At 65.7% G+C, this 17,040-nt stretch overlaps 4 protein-coding genes across 4 annotated transcripts; 1 reads left to right on the top strand and 3 right to left on the bottom strand.

Annotated features, from left to right (window-relative positions):
• Positions 1–282: 282 nt before the first annotated feature.
• Positions 283–3,525, bottom strand: PFL1_03575 (uncharacterized protein; the record flags this gene model as incomplete). The annotated part of the gene is made up of 1 exon (XM_007881095.1): positions 283–3,525. The coding sequence occupies one exon, from the start codon at positions 3,523–3,525 to the stop codon at positions 283–285; it is 3,243 nt and encodes a 1,080-aa protein (XP_007879286.1).
• Positions 3,526–4,471: 946 nt separating this feature from the next.
• Positions 4,472–8,340, bottom strand: PFL1_03574 (uncharacterized protein; the record flags this gene model as incomplete). The annotated part of the gene is made up of 3 exons (XM_007881094.1): positions 4,472–5,281; positions 5,616–8,089; positions 8,184–8,340. 3 exons carry the CDS (start codon positions 8,338–8,340, stop codon positions 4,472–4,474), a joined length of 3,441 nt encoding a protein of 1,146 aa, XP_007879285.1.
• Positions 8,341–9,332: 992 nt separating this feature from the next.
• PFL1_03573 (uncharacterized protein) lies at positions 9,333–11,425 on the bottom strand (the record flags this gene model as incomplete). Its single annotated transcript, XM_007881093.1, has 2 exons — positions 9,333–10,912; positions 11,005–11,425. The coding sequence occupies 2 exons, from the start codon at positions 11,423–11,425 to the stop codon at positions 9,333–9,335; spliced, it is 2,001 nt and encodes a 666-aa protein (XP_007879284.1).
• Positions 11,426–12,036: 611 nt separating this feature from the next.
• PFL1_03572 (uncharacterized protein) lies at positions 12,037–17,007 on the top strand (the record flags this gene model as incomplete). Its single annotated transcript, XM_007881092.1, has 1 exon — positions 12,037–17,007. The coding sequence occupies one exon, from the start codon at positions 12,037–12,039 to the stop codon at positions 17,005–17,007; it is 4,971 nt and encodes a 1,656-aa protein (XP_007879283.1).
• Positions 17,008–17,040: the final 33 nt, after the last annotated feature.

Raw genomic sequence — 17,040 nt, 5'->3', positions numbered from 1 at the left:
CGGGCCCACCACCTTCGACGCATCACACCGGTATTCAACACGCACCGTCCTGCCCACCTGCCTGCGCACGGGCAATGCTGTCCATCCATACATTCACGGAGGCGGAGCAGGATCAAGCAAGGAAGGCACAGGAGCAGAGCAAAGATGTAGCAACGCAAGCAGGGCGGAATCATGTTGGAATAAGGAGGCGGGTGACGGGGTATCAGATGGGTGGGTGCTCTTCTATGAGCGTGAGCGGGTAGCAAGGACGTGCTTTTGGGGGCGGCGGGAGGTTACGGCGGATCAGGCATCGCTCTCGCCGTCGTTGCGCCACTGGACGGGAGGAGGCGGCGAGCCGGCCCCTCGTACCGGGTTCTCGATGGCCACAATGTGCCGCTTTCCCCTCTTGCCCGCCGCCGCCGTCGTCGCAGGAGAGGTTGGGATCGAGTCGACGCCAGTGGGGTTGCTCCACGACGTCGCGGCTGCATCATTGCTCGCGGCGATCGAGGCAGCAGGTGCCTCTGCTATCGCGGCGGCCTGCGGCTCCTCGTCGGTCATCGAGAGGCGCGGCACGGCTTTGCGCTTGATGCTGCTCGACGTCGACAGACGCGGCGGTCGGTCCCCGCCTGCACTCGCCGGCGTCAGTGACGAAGAGGCTCCCGGAACGGGAAGGACGTCGGCCGAGATCTGGGGTGCCGTGCTCGACAGAGGGTCCGGCTCAGCCGTTTCGACCTGCTCGTACTTTGCGTCGGGTGACTTGTCCTCTCCCTCCTCCTTGGCCGCATCGCCTCCGGCAGCAGTGGCCGCGGCGGTTGCAGCACCCGCAACGCCGGCGGCGAGGGCGGCATCCCTGTCCTTCTGTGCCTTCTTCTCCCTCTCGGCCTCGGCGGCCTCGCGCTTGGCGTCTTCCTTGCGCCTCTTTTCCTCGTCCTTGGCCGCCTTCTTGCGCTGCTTTTCCTCGTCCTTTGCCCTCTTCTTCTCGTCCTTGACGCGCTTCTCCCCTGCCTTCTTCTCCTCTTTGGCCCGCTTTTCCTCGGCCTTCCTTTGCTGCGCGGCTACGACCTCTGCCTCCTTGGCCCTCTTGGCTTCGTCCTTCTGCTGCTGCTGCTGCTGCTGCTGCACGAGGATAGCCGCGTCGACTTGATCGCTCTGCTGCCCTGCAGGCTGCGAGGCGAGGACGTGATCCTGACCGCTGTGCGTGGATGCAGCGCCGCCGCCTTTGCTCTCCTCCTTGGCCTCGTCGGCTGCGAGCCCGGCGGTACCAGCGGCGATGCCGCTGCTCATGGCCGCCGGGCCAGTCGCCCTCGTCCCCTCATCCTGGGCATGCATCGGCCGGTGTCCACCGACGCCGCCGACCGACTTTTCCGCGTCCGCGTAGACGGTCTTCTCGCTAGCCGCAGCCCCGCCGTGCTGGCTTCGAAGAGCGCCAGCCGCAGCTTGGTTTCCATCGTCGCCATAGCTGTCGTCGTCGCGCTTCTTGCCTCCGTCGTAGAGGTCGCCGGCGATGCCCGTGTCGAGCGCCACCTCGACGCCGCGGCCCGTCACGCGCTCCGTCTCGTGGCCGAGCGAGGCGAGCACCACGTCGGCGTCCGAGGTGGGCGCGTCGAGCACCTTGAGCTCGAGCGGAGAGAACCACCGGGGCACGACAAAGTAGCGGAAGGGGATGAGAAGCGTGATGATGACCGGGAAGCCGATGCCGGCGATGGTCTGGCTGATGGCGATCGTCATGGCGAAAAAGAGCCACTGGATGCCCACCCAGAGGGCGATCTTGCGGCGGCGGATGGGCGCGAGAGGCTCGTCGGCCGGCATCATCTGGCGGTCGCGGAAGATGGCAAGGGTGCGCATGGTGATGTTATTGCGCTCGATCGAGGCCCAGCCGACCAGGACAAAGACGCCGGCGAAGACGGCCTTGGGCATCGTGCCGAGCGCCACGAGCAGCGGCCGCGTCATGGTGCCCAGCGTCAGCAGGCCGACGGCGAGGTGCGAGACGCGCTGCTCGACGACACGCGTGTTGACGACGTGCTGCCGGCGCACCGTGCGGGTGGGCAGCTCGGCCGCCCGACCCCTGCCACGCTTTTCGCCGCGCTGGACCGGCTTGTCCATGGCCACCTCCTGCTCCTCGTCGGGCTTGTCGACCTGCTTGAAGACCGACAGCGTCTCGGTGTGGACGGGGGCCTGCGGCACCAGCCCATTGGGCGCGGGCAGGCCGAGGAAGCCGGCGACGAGCGTCGTGACGCCGAGCAGGAAAAAGTCCCAGTGGAAGCCCGCCGGGGTGCGGACGGGGAAGCGGCGCGCCTGGGCCATGACGCTGCTGACGTTGTGGTCAAAGTAGAAGAGGAGCATGATGAGGAAGCCGAGCGGAGCGCCGACAAAGACGTACTTGAGCTCGATGTTCCAGAAGTCGATGAACCACGGGCGGTCCATGGTGGGGAACCAGGACCTGGTGATGGGCAGGCGCTCGATGGGGATGCGGCGCAGAGAGTAGTCGGGAAAGTGGCTGAAGCCGGTCCAGAAGAGGATGCCGGCGGTGAAGGCGTAGCTGCCGACGAGGTTGCGCAGGCGGAAGGGGAGGTACGAGGTGGCTCCGACCTTGGAGACGAGGTAGACGGAGACGGTGAAGAGGATGGCGATGGTCACCGAGAACCAGCCGGTGGCGTTGTCGAGGGGGGCGGGCTTGAACTCCTCGATGAGGAGCTCGATGCCCTTTTGGATGTAGACGATGCCGACGTAGAAGCCAAAGGTCTCGGAGGTCATGTCGGTGATGAAGCGGGTAAAGTCGCACACGTTGAAGACGGCCACGACCCAGTGGAAGGCGGCGGACCAGATGAGGGACCAAGCCTGGATACGGAGGTAGTCGATCTGGCTAAAGTTGTAGTAGCCGACAAAGATGTTGTACTGGGTGTAGTTGACGAGGTTGATGAGGCCGGTGACGCCGACAAAGGTGAGGGGCTGGACCGAGAAGATGGGGAAGACGATGGCGGCGAGGGCGGAGGCGAGGATGACTTCGTTGATGCCGTAGGCGCCGTTGGTGCGGTAGTTCATGTCGATGACGTAGGCGATGGCGGGCATGAGGTTGATAAAGTACATGCGGAAGACGCTGTTGACAATGGTCCACCAGTTGCGGGGCTCAAAGGCCGAGGTCCAGTCGTGGCGGAGAAAGGGGCTCCTGCGGCGGACGTCGTACCACATGCCGCGGAAGGGCGTGAGCTCGTAGGCCCAGGAGCGCTGCGACCAGGGCTTGTCGCCGGCAAAGAGCGGGTACGAGTTGGCGTGTTCATCGTTGTCAGTAGGGTGGCGAGGCGGGTCGTGCTGGTGTGCGGCGCCGACGTCGACGTGGTCCGGGTGAGGCTTGCTGGCGCCCTGTGGCTTGCGGCTGTGCAGACCGGCGGACGATGACGGCGTGGTGGCAAACTGCTGCGAGGACGATGTTGCGGTGGTGGCGGCCTGTGTCTGACCGAGCTCGGTGGTCTGCGAGGAGAGCGATGAGCGCGCGGTGGCCGACTCGCGGATGGGCGCTGCGGCGCGATCGGGCGAGGACGACGGCATGGGGTGTGTGTGTGCGTGTGTGTGCGTGTGTGTGCGTGTGTGTGCGTGTGTGTGCGTGTGTGTGCGTGTGTGTGCGTGTGCGGTGCTGGCGACTGGCTGTGTATCGGCGGCTTCTTGAAAAGGAGCAGGTGCCGATTGACTACCGGCGGGGCGACATCCAGGGAGGGGAGGCGGTCGTGCAAAGGTGCGGGAGTGGCCAGGAGTGGTGGTGGTGGATGGTGGATATAAAGGAGAGTGGGGGAGCGGTAGCCAAGCGGCACGATGCGATGGCCCGCAGAGAGACAGAAGAGAAGGGCGAGAGAGACAGGCGAATCAAGAATGGTGGTGGTGGTGACGGGCGACGCAGCGGGCGGCCTATCGGAGAGTCAACCAAGCCAAAATTGGCCGGACCAGGCCAGCCAGACGAGCCCACCAAGCAGGCAGGCGGTCATTCTGCATGCACGGCACGCTGCCTGCCCTAGCTCCCTAGCCTGCCGTGTTGATCCTCTGCACCTGCCTGCCTGCCTGCCTGCCTGCCTGCCTGTCCACCGCCCGCCGCCCGCCGCCCTCTAGACGAAAAATCGCCCCCTGCCGCTCCGAACCCGAAAAGGCGATCCCGACCCCGACTCTTGTCCCTCTGCCAGAGTCAAATTTGAAGTCTCGCCCTGGCGCCCCTCGCGATCCCGAACGCAACAAAGCGGGCCACACCATCTCATGCTGTAAGCATCCCGTCCGCGTCCGATTGCAACCCTTGCCCCGCGTGCTCGTCCATCCCCATCTCTCACTGCGCCCCTCCACCCACCGGTAGCTACTTCTCCTTCTCCGCCTGACTCTTTCCTCTGCCTCGATGTACCAACCCCGCGCAAGCCATCACGCGCACTCCGCCTCGACGCGCACCACCTCCCTCGCCTCCCTCCAACGCCCATCGTCGACGTCACTTTGGGCCCACCCCCGGCCGCACCGCCCATCATCGTCTTCCGCGTCCTCCGACTGCGTTGGCGCCTTGACCGTCCACTGCCGCTCCTCCGCTGACGTTCGAGGCCTGGTGGCCCACACCTCCTCCAGCCTGCCCAGCGAGCGTGCCAGAGGTGAATTGCGCTGTAGCCGGCGCAATGTTGAATCCAGGGATTGGAGGCTGAGCTAGCGCAGGGCTTGACAATCCGGGCTGGTTGAGGACGACGCCGGCTTGCTGCTGCTGAGGGTTTGGCTGCGACTGAGCAACAGCCTGAGGCGTGAACACGTATCGCGACGGCGACGGCTGCAGCATCGGCATCGGCATCGGCTGTGCTTGCTGTTGCTGGACCGGCGCCACTCCGGCAGCCTGAACCACCGAAGCCGCACCATCCTGACCAGGCTGGGCACCCACCTGCTTCTCCTCGTCGCCTTCGCCATCATCGTCCTGATCCTGCCCCTGCCCCAGGCCCGGAATCGCAGAGAGATCGACAACCTCGCCCGTGACGGTATCGTAGGCCTGGGCCGTGGTGGGATCAATGGCGACGGCATTGCCCGTGAGCGGGTTCATTACCTGCCCGACCCCGCCCGTCCCAATCTGCGTGCCCGCCAGCGCAGCAGCGGCGCTCTGCGACGCCGGCTGCGCCAGCTGCGCCTCCTTGCTCTTGTTCTCCAGCTGCTGGTGCCGTTGCTTGGCCTTGTTCAACACCCAGTCCGCCGCCATCGCCCCCGTCAGACCGCCCATCAGCCACCACTGGCGTTTGGTCGGTCGCAGCGAGGCTGACGCGCCCGTGCTTCGTCGTGCCAGGCTGGAGACGTATGAGGGCTGCCAAGGAGAGGAAAACCAGAGAAGGGCGTCAGCGTCAGCATGCCAATTCCTTTGATCCCACCACAGTCGCACGAGATCACGAGCCAGCAGAGCAGGGACGAGAGAGAATGGACATTGATGGTACTCGTCCAAGACATGGAGCTACAGTTCAGCGGCCCCGCCAGATTGCCTCTTCCCTCTCTCATCCCTTGGCGCCACGCCGGGTACCCTCGTTCACCGCGCCAGGATCACAGATAGCCACACCACGATATGGCCGCAGATGATGAGGACTCCGCATCCCCACCATTGAGGCAAATCATCGACGGTCGAGGACAGACTAGAGGAAGCTCACCATGTCGTCTGCGCGCTTGTCCTCGGCCATGTGGATCGATCGCTTCTTCTTGAGTCCGGCAGCACCACCAGCCGGTCCAGCGCCGCCAGCAGCTGCACTCTCACCAGCACCGGCACCGGCACCGGCACCGGCACCGACACCAGCACCAGCACCAGCACCAGCACCACCGTATCCGCTGGCGACACCAGCGCCGGATCCGGAAGCGCCGCCGGCGGCGCCGCCGCCAAGGTCATCGCCGCCTTCGAGAGCGTCATCGCCCCGCGGGTCAGACTCGAGGCCGTCGTCGGACAGCGAGGCAGCTCCGACGCCGGCTTCGCCGCCGGAGCACTTCTTGGTCTGCGACTCGGGGATGGGCGCGACGGTGTCGGGGTCCCAGAGCATGCCCGTTCCGTCCTCAAAGAGCTGTGCCCCGGACTTGGTCGAGCACCGATCGACCAGGTGGAAATCGTACTTGTCGTATGCGTCTTGACCTCCACCGCCACCGCCACCGGTGCCGAGGCCAGCACCTGCTCCGTAGCCATCGAGGCCACCAGCGGCATCCCCGGGCGCGGGCTGCTGTTGGGGAGGGGTACCGCTGTGCCTCCAGTTGTTGAAGCTCTTGAGCGCAAAGAAGCCGAGGCAGGTGAGGACGAGTCCGTCCATGATGAGCTGGGTGCGCGTCTTGATCAGGTAGCCCTTGGGCGGGTTCATCTTGTTGATCTTGCCGAGCGCCTCCTGCAGCTGCGGCATCATGGCTTCGACCTTGTTCTCGAGCTGGCCCACGTCCGAGCGGCGCGCGTCGAACGCAGCACCCAGCTGCTGCAGCCTGTACGTCTCGGCGCGGACGTTGGCCGTGTGCTGCTCCATGATGCGCGTGTTTGCATCGAGCGTCTGCTGGATCCGGATGCGGGATGCCTGGTCCTCTGCACTGTACGGGTAGGCGACGGCGGGCTGCTGCGGGCGAGGGCTGAAACCATCCTGGCCGTGGAAGGCAGAGAAGGTGTTCGAGTTGAGGTCGATGCCGTTCGAAGGTCCGACGTGGCTCGGAGGAGCGGTCGCGTCCTTGGCCATGAAGCGGGCGGCCTGCTGCGAAACACCGTGCGAGCTCTCGCCCACCTCGCCGACGAGCTTGCCAGCCGCCTCGGTGAACATTGGTCCCATCGGCGGGCCGGCAGGCTCGCGCTTGCCCAGATCGACTGGCATCGATCGCTTGCGCTTGACGTTGGCGTTGGCGTTGGCGTTGCCGACGCTGCCGGCACCGGTGCCACCCTGGCCGCCAGTGATGCCAGTGGTGCCGCCTCCAGCCGCATCGTTAGAGCCGCTGGCACTGACGCCGAGACCAGCGCCGCCCACGCTGCCGCTTCCATCCGATAGGCCCTGGGAGCCAGATCCAGGCTGGACAGCTGCGCCAGCGACGGGGCCAGCGGCACCGACAACAGCACCGGTACCGGCGGAACCAGCGCCGAGACCAGCACCTTGGCCACCGTTGAGGCTAGGATCCGTCGGTGCCTGCGTAGACTGGTAGCCAGGGTCGGGAGCGGGGCTGACGGCACCGGCCGGGCTGAAAGCTTGGCTCGCAGCCGAGTTGGTGGCAGGGTTGGCGGCGGGGTTGGCCTGAGCCTGGTGCTGAGCGAGGGCCTGGGCGCACCTGGCCTCTGAGCCGGTAGGGCAGCCATCGCTGTTGAGCCACCACTTGTTGTCCATGTCGACGAGCTGGTCGGTACCCGAGATGAGTCCAACCTGGCCGCCCGTGAACGGGCTAGTCCTGCCGATCGGGATGACTTGCGGCGGCGACTGCGCGGCTGCGGCACCAGCACCAGCACCAGCACCAGCACCAGCACCAGCACCAGCACCAGCACCAGCATCAGCACCAGCACTAGCACCAGCACCAGCACCGGCATCGGCACCGGCACCGGCATCCGGGGTGGCTCCACCGCCCACAGAGGGGTCCTGCGATCCGCCCTCGGCGTAGGGGGGCTGCTGACCCTCGAGCGTCTTTGGCTTGGCGTCGAAAAAGTGCTTCCACGTCCACCAAGCGGCGACGGCACCGCCGCTGGCCAGGGCGATGTTGCGCATCTTGTGGCTCTTCTTCTTCTGGTGCAGCGGGTCGACGTCGTTGGCATTGATCAGCGGCGGCCTTCCGGGCGCACCGGCGGCAAGGTGGCCCTCGGTCTGTCCGAGCTTGGCCTCGACCTGGGCCAGCTGCTGGTTGACGCGTTTCAGCGTCTCGCTCTGCTCGCGCAGGTAGGCCTGTGTCGCCATCGCGTGTTCCTGCGAGGCCAGCGTCGATTGAGCCACCGAGTGCTCGAGCTGCGCCGTGTGCGCCGCCGTGCTGCCGGCCAGGTTCTCGCCGGCGCGCACCTCGGCGCCGGCCATGTTGGCCACCTTGCCCGGGTTGACCTTGACCCACATCTCTTCGGCCAGGTGGCCCAGCTGTCCGAGCTCAGAGGGGACGATGGCACGCTTCTGTGGCGTCGAATGGCCATGCTTGCCGCCTGTCGTGGCAGGGAGTGTGCAAAAGCAGAGCGGGCGCGTCAGTCGCCGGTGTTCGATCAAGGTTGTCTGTAGGCGCTGCGCTTGAATACTCACCCTTGGGAGTCGAGCGACCGCGCTGCTTGCGGTGCCTCTGTCGAGGAGCCTGTGCCGCGGGATGGGCGAGGCCATGCTTCTCAGCGTAGGCAGGCGAGGCGGCTGCCATCGCCGCCAGCGAGAGAAACACGGCGAGCTGCAGCAGTATCCACCTCATCTTGCTCTTGAACAGCTCGAGACCGGGTGTGGGCCGAGGGTAAGAGAGCGTGTTGACCTTGACGTTGGTGCGGAAGGAGATTGCGTGCAAGGAGCGGGGGCGTGATGGTGAGAGAAAGGAGTGTGGGATACCGATCGAGCCTCTTGAGGGCCTCAACTGGGAAAGAGAGCGGGGGATTGCGACGTCTCGCGACGACGATGCTGAAGAGGAGGGGAGGGAGGGGGAGATGAAATGGGTCTCGAGAGGCAAAGGATGCTTCCGAGCCCCCCCTTTTTATGCCTTGCTCGGCCCTCGAACACCTCCTCCTCCTCCGCCTGTTCGCTGTGGTGTGCTGGCCAAGACAGTAGTCTGCGACGCTCATCTGGAAAGGGTGGGTCAGGAATCGTCGATGACGCCCCGAGTCTGCCCGGTGCACGAGTGTATGGATGTGGGCGATGGCTGCGGACACCCTCCGGGAGCGGTGCGAGGCAGGGAGAGGGTGGAAGTGGACCCGCCCAATGCCACATCATCCGGGCGTGGCAGGCAGACGTCTCGGGGCGAAGCCCAGCAGCCACCTTAACTTGGCTTTGTCGCCAGAAATCGCTCGTCGATATGAAACGGGGCGGCCTCGGCATCGAGTGGGTCCACTGCCCGACCTCATCGCCTTTTCTTCCAAGCCGTAGAGGCTTACACTTACGCAGCGTATCGTCGTCAACAGACCGAGATCCAGGACCGGTGACTCAAGTCGTGACGATGCCACGCCTTTGCTCCCATTGTGCGAAGAGCGGCCAGGGAACTGGGGCCGCGGTAAATTGCTGCACTCGAAATGGGCCCGATCGCAATCTCGTCGACGGGGGCGCCACCTCGACTCGACTCGACTCGGTCCGGCCGAAGTGGATCAACTGAAGCCAGACGTCCGCAGGCCAAATGCGAGCATGTGATGGAGAAGGGGAGAGGTCGGGAGCCACAAAAACCAACCTTCTCTTCCTCTCCTTCTCCACCAGCCCCCCGTCTTATCCGTCTTGCGCTGGCTGTCCGTCCGACTTCAAGCCCGAAGCCATAGCTTTTGCGCAATGGTCGATTGCCTTGCGGTGATCTGCATCCGGTATCGACGCATCGTCCGCGTGTGACGACGATGCCGTCGTTGTCGTTGTCGCCGTGGCCTCGGCCTCGGCCTTGACGCCTCCGTCCTGACTTCTTCTCTCCGCGTCGGGCGAGGTCGAATCGACTTTCGTTGGCGTCCGCTCGCTGTTGTCGGCCGGTGGCCTCGGCGATCGTGCCTTCTCGTGCGGCCCGCCACCTTGCCCCCCCGCGTGCTGCCGCTCGGCGCTGCCAAAGTGCGAGTGCCACCCCTCCCTGAGCCTCTCCTTGATCTCGAGCTTCTTCCGATCCTTTGCCTTGCGGTACCGCCCATAGCGATTGACACCTTCGATGAGCAGCTTGCTCTTCCGCACGTTGATCCCGCTCGTATCAAGACCCCTCTGGCGGAGGCGGTTGACGAGCGCCTCGAAGTGCTCGCCGCCACTGCGATAGTGGCCGCTCCAGGGGTAGATCGAGGTGATGATGCCGTCCTTGACCTTCAGGATGCCGGCAGCCGCGACAATCGAGCCTCCGAGAAACGACGAGTGCTGAAATTGCCCACGAGTCTTGATGCCGATGTAGAGGTTGGCGGCGAGGTCGGCCACAAACAGCCACGTGTCGGCCTTTCGTCGACGGATGAGCGCATCTGGCGGATGGTCTCGGTCATCGTCCTCCTCGTCTTGGCCTTCGACGTCGCCGGCAGGCTGCTGGCCCCGGCCCTGCGCTTTTTCTGGGCAGCCGATGTGCTGCTGACGATCCTTGGCCGCGTAGAGCCCGAGCTTGTGCTTGACCCAGTACTTAGGGCCCAGGTTGGCCTTCTCGAGCCACTTTTCCCGCTTCGACTGGTGTTTCTCGTCGAGCGAGGCTTTCGGGGCCGATGACGATGTCCGCTCGTCGTCGTCCGAATCTGCAGCGAGTGAGGATACAGAAGCGCCTTCGATCGAAGAGAGGTCGCTCTCGTTCCACGACGTGTAGCTGGCCGATGAGGAGCCCGAGTCTCTCCTCCGCCGGACCTTGATCTTGTCCGAACGCACCACGTCTGCAGCTTCGCCAGAGAACACGGCGGCCTTCCACTCTGCGCTTCCGCGAAGGGCAATGCCGCGCCCCTGTCCGAGGTCGCCGTGGTCGTACTTGGACGTGCTGACCAGCTCGCCGGTCTTGCACCATCGCAGGCGGCCCCTTCCCTGTGTGGCGTTCCAGGGCTTGCCAAACGAGGAAGACACGCCGAGCTTGTTGAGCCTGGCGCGGAGGTCGCCCTCGGTGCCGGTGTGGGCGAGCCCCTCTTGCGGCGGGCAGGGGTCGGTGTCGATGTAGGTCATGTAGTTTCGGCGCTGGTCGGGCGTGAGATAGGTGATCCTCTCGGCCTCGAGCTTGGAGCGCGGGCACTCCTCGAGCGAGAGGTCCTTGCCGTCGCCCTCGTCGAGCCACTGGAGGAAGTTCTGGTCGGTGTCGGCCTTGAGGTTCCAGAAACGGTGATAGTGCTTGATGTTGCTGCCGTAGCGGTGCTTGGGATCTGATGGCGGCGTTGTCGTGCAAAAGTGGCAGGTCAGGGCTTCAGTGGTTCGTCACAGAGAGGACTTTATGGGAGGCCGCTCGGCAGCTCACCGAGCATCTCGAGCCAGTTTTGATCCTCCATGCGCTTTGTCATGAGCTTGGACTCCTCGACGTACTCTTGCTCTTCGTCCTTGGAGCGGAAGCCGAAGGGCAGCTTGGACGCCAGGAATGAGGACGAGGCGAGCTTGCTGGCGCGGTCGTCGTCGTTGCCGGCATCGTGCTCGTGCTCGGCATTGGTCGTAGACGAGCTCGGTGGCCGTGGTGACGACGACGAGTGGACGGCGGGTGCGGGCTGGATGTGGGACTCTGCGAGGCGGCTTACGAGCACGCCGCCTCGGTGCCAGCGCGATGCGGGGTCGTTTTTGGTGCCGCTGCGCTGTTCGTCGAGCTTGTCGTTGACCTGTTTTGTGCTGATGGCCGAGCGGATGCGGCTGGCGGGGTCAATGTAGTCAAAGTCGTTGTTGGCCTGCATCGTTGGCAGCGGAGGGGCGGTCGTTGTCGTTGTCGTTGTCGTGGTCGTCGTTGTCGTCGTCGCGGTCGGCGCCCTGGCTTTGTTTGAGGCGGGCGGTGGTGCAGTCGGACGTCTTGGATCGTGAGGTCGTGGCTGGGTCGTACAGCAGCAGGATGGCGCGTTTGATGATGGACGCGGAGTGATTAGATAGCGGCGACGGCAAAGGAGGGCAGCCCGCCAGAACGAATAAAGATGGACGAGGCGAGGCAGCCGATGCCGGTGTGCCGGTTGCCCGCGTGGCCCCCATCCAATCCAGCCCCCAAGCTGAGACTGCGGGGTCCCGAGCAACGAGCGGGGGGCCGGCAGCTACACTAGGTAGCAGGTGGGCAGCTGCCCGTCTGGCCCGCCGCACGCACGCCCTCGTCATTTCGGACCCTGCCAGGAATGGCCAGGCCTGCCGGTCCAGCCTCGACGTGGGGGAGGGAAAATCGGAAAACAGGTCAATCGGGCTGCGATCCCGATCCAAGAACAAAAGATCTTGGCGCCGTCGCTGACCAAGGCTGACCTGTGCGGGCGTGACTCGAAGCGAGCATTTTGGCTGGGCGGGCCTCGGCGAAATGCCGAGACGGAGGATGCGGGCAGGCAGTACTCTGACGGGCCGGGCGAGCGAGCCTCTTTTGCCCAGTCGGCCTGGCCGCCTTCGTCTCGTCTGGAAACCCGTCGAGTTGCGGCTCTTCTTCCACTTTCGACCACGACCACATCATCTCCATCTCGTCCCTTCCCGCTCCCCCTTCTCGTCCCGCCTATCGTCGCACCTTGCCCCCTTCTTTCTCTGCTCATCCTTCTCATCCAGCCTCGTAGCTTTCTGGATCAATCCCTCTGCTTCGCAGCACCTCAAGAACATCTCCAGCATCCCCCCTCCCTGCTTTCTAGCTTCGGATCGTCGCTCTGCTCGTGTTGCCCACCCCAACGGCAACGGCAGCCAACGCTCGCGCAACATGACCACGCAAAGTGGCGAGCTTCAGGCGCGGCTCGACCGCTGGTCGGCCAGGCTTCAGTCTCTGCCCAGCATCGCCCTCCCCACAGACTACCCAAGACCCGCCACGTCGCAGCTGGTACAGGCACTCGCGTCCGCGCCCCTCTCGCCCTCGGCCCGCAAGAATCTCGTACGCCTCGCACTCCACCACGAGCTAGATGCGCATCCGACTTCGGACCCGGACGCCACGGTCAACAGCAGCGACGACGACGACGACGACGACGACCGGGAAGATGCAGCCAGCCCGACGCCCTTCCACCTGCTCCTCGCCGCCTTCGCCGTCCTGCTGCACCGATACACGGGCGACACGGACCTCGTCATCGGCTCGTCGGACCCGCATACCGGCGACCCGCTCATCCTCCGCATCCCCATCGAGCCCAACGACCCCTTCTGGCAGATTGTCCGCCGCATCCAGCAGGTCGAGCGCGAGGCCGCCGCCGACGCCGTCCCCTACGAGGACATCGTCAAGCGGGTCGCAGCGGAAAAGGCGGAGCGCGAGGGTCCGCTGCCCGAAGGCGTGCAGACGGCGCCCATCTTCCGCGTCCGCTTCTTTGACGAGACTGGCGGCAAGTCGAGAAACTTCATGCAGTCGACCTCGCTCACCACCGACCTCACCGTCTTCCTCACCAAGCCCGGCGTGGTGCCCGGCGACGCCAGCGCAGAGGCGAACGATGCAGCCGCCACGCCCACCGCCTCTTCGTCCGACGTCAAGGCCAGCACCTTCCACGACTCGCTCGTGCCCAACATCGCCGTCCACCTGTCGTACAACTCGCTCATCTTTTCGTCGCAGAGGATGAAGCTGGTCCTGGCGCAGCTCTCGCAGCTCATCACCGTCGCCGCATCCAACCCGGCCGCACCGGTCGGGAGCATGCCCATCCGCACGGCGACAGAGGACAAGTTCCTCCCGGACCCCACCACCGACCTCGACTGGTGCGGCTGGAAGGGAGCCATCACACAGATCTTTGAGCGCAACGCACGGTCCCACCCGGACCGCCGTTGCATCGTCGAGTCACTGTCGGCATCGACCGACTCGCTGGCCGAGATGGCGCCGCCCGCCAGCAAGCTGCGCGAGATCACCTACGGCCAGCTCGACCGCGCTTCCAACGTCGTGGCCCACCAGCTGCTGCGTGCCGGCGTCCAGCGCGAGGAGGTCGTGACGACGTACGCCTACCGTGGCGTCGACCTCGTCGTCGCCGTCCTCGGAACGCTCAAGGCCGGTGCCACGTTCAGCGTCATCGACCCGGCCTACCCGCCGTCCCGACAGAACATCTACCTCCAGGTGGCCAAGCCCCGCGCGCTCATCGTGCTGGCCAAGGCCGGCAAGCTCCATGCCAGCGTCCGCAAGTGCATCCAAGACGAGCTCGACCTCCGCATCGAGATCCCCGCCCTCGAGCTGCTCGATGACGGCAGCGTCCTCGGTGGCTCGCCCGCCTCTGGCCAGCCGGATGCACTCGACGGGGCCCAGGCGTCGGCTGGCGAGAGCACCAACGTTGTCCTCGGCCCCGACAGCGTCGGCACGCTCTCTTTTACCTCGGGCTCGACCGGCATCCCCAAGGGCGTCAAGGGACGCCACCACTCGTTGACCCACTTCTTCCCCTGGATGGGCGAGCGCTTCGGGCTCGGCAGCCACGAGCGGTTCACGATGCTCTCGGGCATCGCCCACGACCCGATCCAGCGCGACATCTTTACCCCGCTCTTCTTTGGTGCCGAGCTGCACATTCCCACGTCCGAAGACATCGGCACTCCTGGCCGGCTGGCCGAGTGGATGGCGGCCACCAAGGCCACCGTCACCCACCTCACCCCGGCCATGGGTCAGCTGCTTAGCGCGCAGGCGACGGCGTCCATCCCCAGCCTCCGCAACGCCTTCTTCGTCGGCGACGTGCTGACCAAGCGCGACTGCACCCGCCTTCAGGCCCTCGCCTCCAATGTCTGCATCATCAACATGTACGGCACCACCGAGACGCAGCGTGCCGTCAGCTACTTTGCCATCCCGTCGGTGTCTGATTCGTCGACGTTCCTGCAGACGCAGAAGGACATCATGCCCGCCGGCCAGGGCATGAAGAACGTCCAGCTGCTCGTCGTCAACCGCAACGAGCGCACCGCCACGTGTGCCGTCGGCGAGGTGGGCGAGATCTACGTCAGGAGCGGCGGCCTTGCCGAGGGATACCTAGGACCCCCCGAGGTGACGGCCGAGAAGTTCATGCCCAACTTCCTTGCTCCCAACCTCAGCTTTGCCGATACGATCAAGGACAAGCCCGAGGGCCAGTTCTGGAAGGGCATCCGTGACCGCATGTACCGCACCGGCGACCTCGGCCGATACCTGCCCGACGGCACCGTCGAGTGCACGGGCCGCGCCGACGATCAGGTCAAGATCCGCGGCTTCCGCATCGAACTCGGCGAGATCGACACCCATTTGTCGCGCCACCCGCACGTCCGCGAGAACGTCACGCTGGTGCGACGAGACAAGGACGAGGAAAAGGTGCTCGTCTCGTACTTCGTCCCCGGGCCTGGAGCCGCCGAGCTCGAAGAGAGGAGCAGCGCGGGAGAAGACGCCGCTGGTGCCGCCGACGGGGCCAAGGCCAGCCGCGACGCCCACCTGGTGCGCGGCATGCGACGCCACCGCAAGCTGATCAAGGACATCCGCGACCACCTCAAGAAGAAGCTGCCGGCCTACTCGGTGCCCACACTCTTCGTTCCCCTCGGCAAGATGCCGCTGAACCCTAACGGCAAGATCGACAAGCCGGCCCTCCCCTTCCCCGACACCGCCGTCGCCTCGGCAGCCGCGTCGGGATCGGCCGCCCGCGGCGACGGAGGCAACGCCGCTGCGGCCGCCGCCCACGCCAACGCCACGCCCACCGAAAAGGTCATCGTCGAGCTGTGGAAGAAGCTGCTGCCGAACGCGCCGCAGCCCATCCCTCTCGACGAGAGCTTCTTTGACCTTGGCGGCCACTCGATCCTCGCCACCCGCCTCGTCTTCGAGATGCGCAAGGCCTTCGTCGTCAACGTGCCGCTCGGCGTCGTGTTTGACTCGCCCAGCGTCAGCGGTCTGGCGGCCGAGGTGGACAAGCTGAGGCAGGGCGACCTCGACGTCGGCGGTGCTGCAGCTGCCACGGCTGGAGGCAAGGCCGACGCTTCCGGCAAGGAGGTCAACCTCGACGACGACTACGGCAGTGACGTGGCCACCCTCTCGCAGGGCCTGCCCGCGACCTTTGCGGGCGACAAGGTCCGCAGGGCCGAAGACGGTCCTCGCACCGTTCTTCTCACTGGCGCCACGGGCTTCCTCGGCGCCTTTATCCTGCGCGACCTGCTCGCCAACCGATCCGAGAGCGTCGGCAAGGTCTATGCCCACGTCCGTGCCAAGGACGTCGCCACCGCCCTGGACCGCCTGCGCGAGGGAGGCGAGGGACGCGGCATCTGGGACGAGGAGTGGGTCAAGAGCGGCAGGCTCGAGGCCGTCGTCGGCGACCTCGCTGCGCCGCAGCGCCTCGGCATGGCTGAAGACGTCTACGCCAGGCTGGCCGACGAGGTCGACGACGTGCTCCACAACGGAGCGCTGGTCCACTGGGTCTACCCGTACAGCAAGCTGCGGGCCGCCAACGTCGGATCGACGGTGTGCGCCATCAAGTTCTGCAACGCCGGCAAGAAGGCCAAGACGCTGACCTTTGTCTCGTCGACGGCGGCCGTCGACTCCGAGTACCACATCCGCCTCTCGGACTCGATCGTCCACCAGCGCGACGCCATCGTCGCCGAGGACGGCACGCCCTACCTCGGCGTCCCCGAGACCGACGACATGGAGGCCAACCTCAAGGGCCTCAAGTCGGGCTACGGCCAGTCGAAGCTCGTGTCCGAGAAGCTCATCATGCTGGCCGCCTCGCGCGGCCTCAAGGCGTCGATTGTGCGCCCCGGCTACGTTCTGGGCGACTCCAAGACGGCCATGTCCAACACCGACGACTTCCTGTGGCGCATGGTCAAGGGGTGCATCCAGCTGGGCCTGATGCCCGACATGCACAACACGATCAACATGACGCCCGTCGAGCACGTGGCGCGCATCTGCTCGCTGGCGTCGCTCGACATTGGGCGCAACCTGGAGCAGGCCAACCGGGTGCGCGGCACGCACGCCAAGGTGTATCACGTCACGGGACGTCCCGTGATCCGGTTCAACGACCTGCTGGGCCAGCTGGCGCCGCACGGCTGGAAGGTCGACAAGATCGAGTACGTCCAGTGGCGCAGTCGGCTCGAGGAGCACGTTCTCAGCTCGAGCGCCATCGCGCCCGACGACAACGCCCTCTTCCCCCTGCTCCACTACGTGCTCGACGACCTGCCCACGTCGTCCAAGTCGCCCGAGCTCGACGACCGTCACACCCAGGCACTCCTCGACGCCGCCGGCGAGGGACAGCGCCAGGGCACCGTCATGGGCGTCGACCGCAGGCTCGTCTCCATCTACCTCTCTTGGATGGTGGCCGTCGGCTTCCTTCCGCCGCCCACGGAGAAGGGTGAGCCGCTGCCCGAGATTGAGGGCGTCAAGGCGGGTCAGGTCCGCGCCATCGGACGCGGCTCGGCCAACTGAGGCCCTCTATCGATCGGTCGGTCGGTCGGTCGG

This window comes from Pseudozyma flocculosa (genome assembly GCF_000417875.1).
Source record: "Pseudozyma flocculosa PF-1 unplaced genomic scaffold scaffold00011, whole genome shotgun sequence".
NCBI classification, from domain to species: domain Eukaryota; kingdom Fungi; phylum Basidiomycota; class Ustilaginomycetes; order Ustilaginales; family Ustilaginaceae; genus Pseudozyma; species Pseudozyma flocculosa.
The sequence above is the reverse complement of the archived record's forward strand: the minus strand, read 5'-3'. Positions and strand labels throughout refer to the sequence as shown.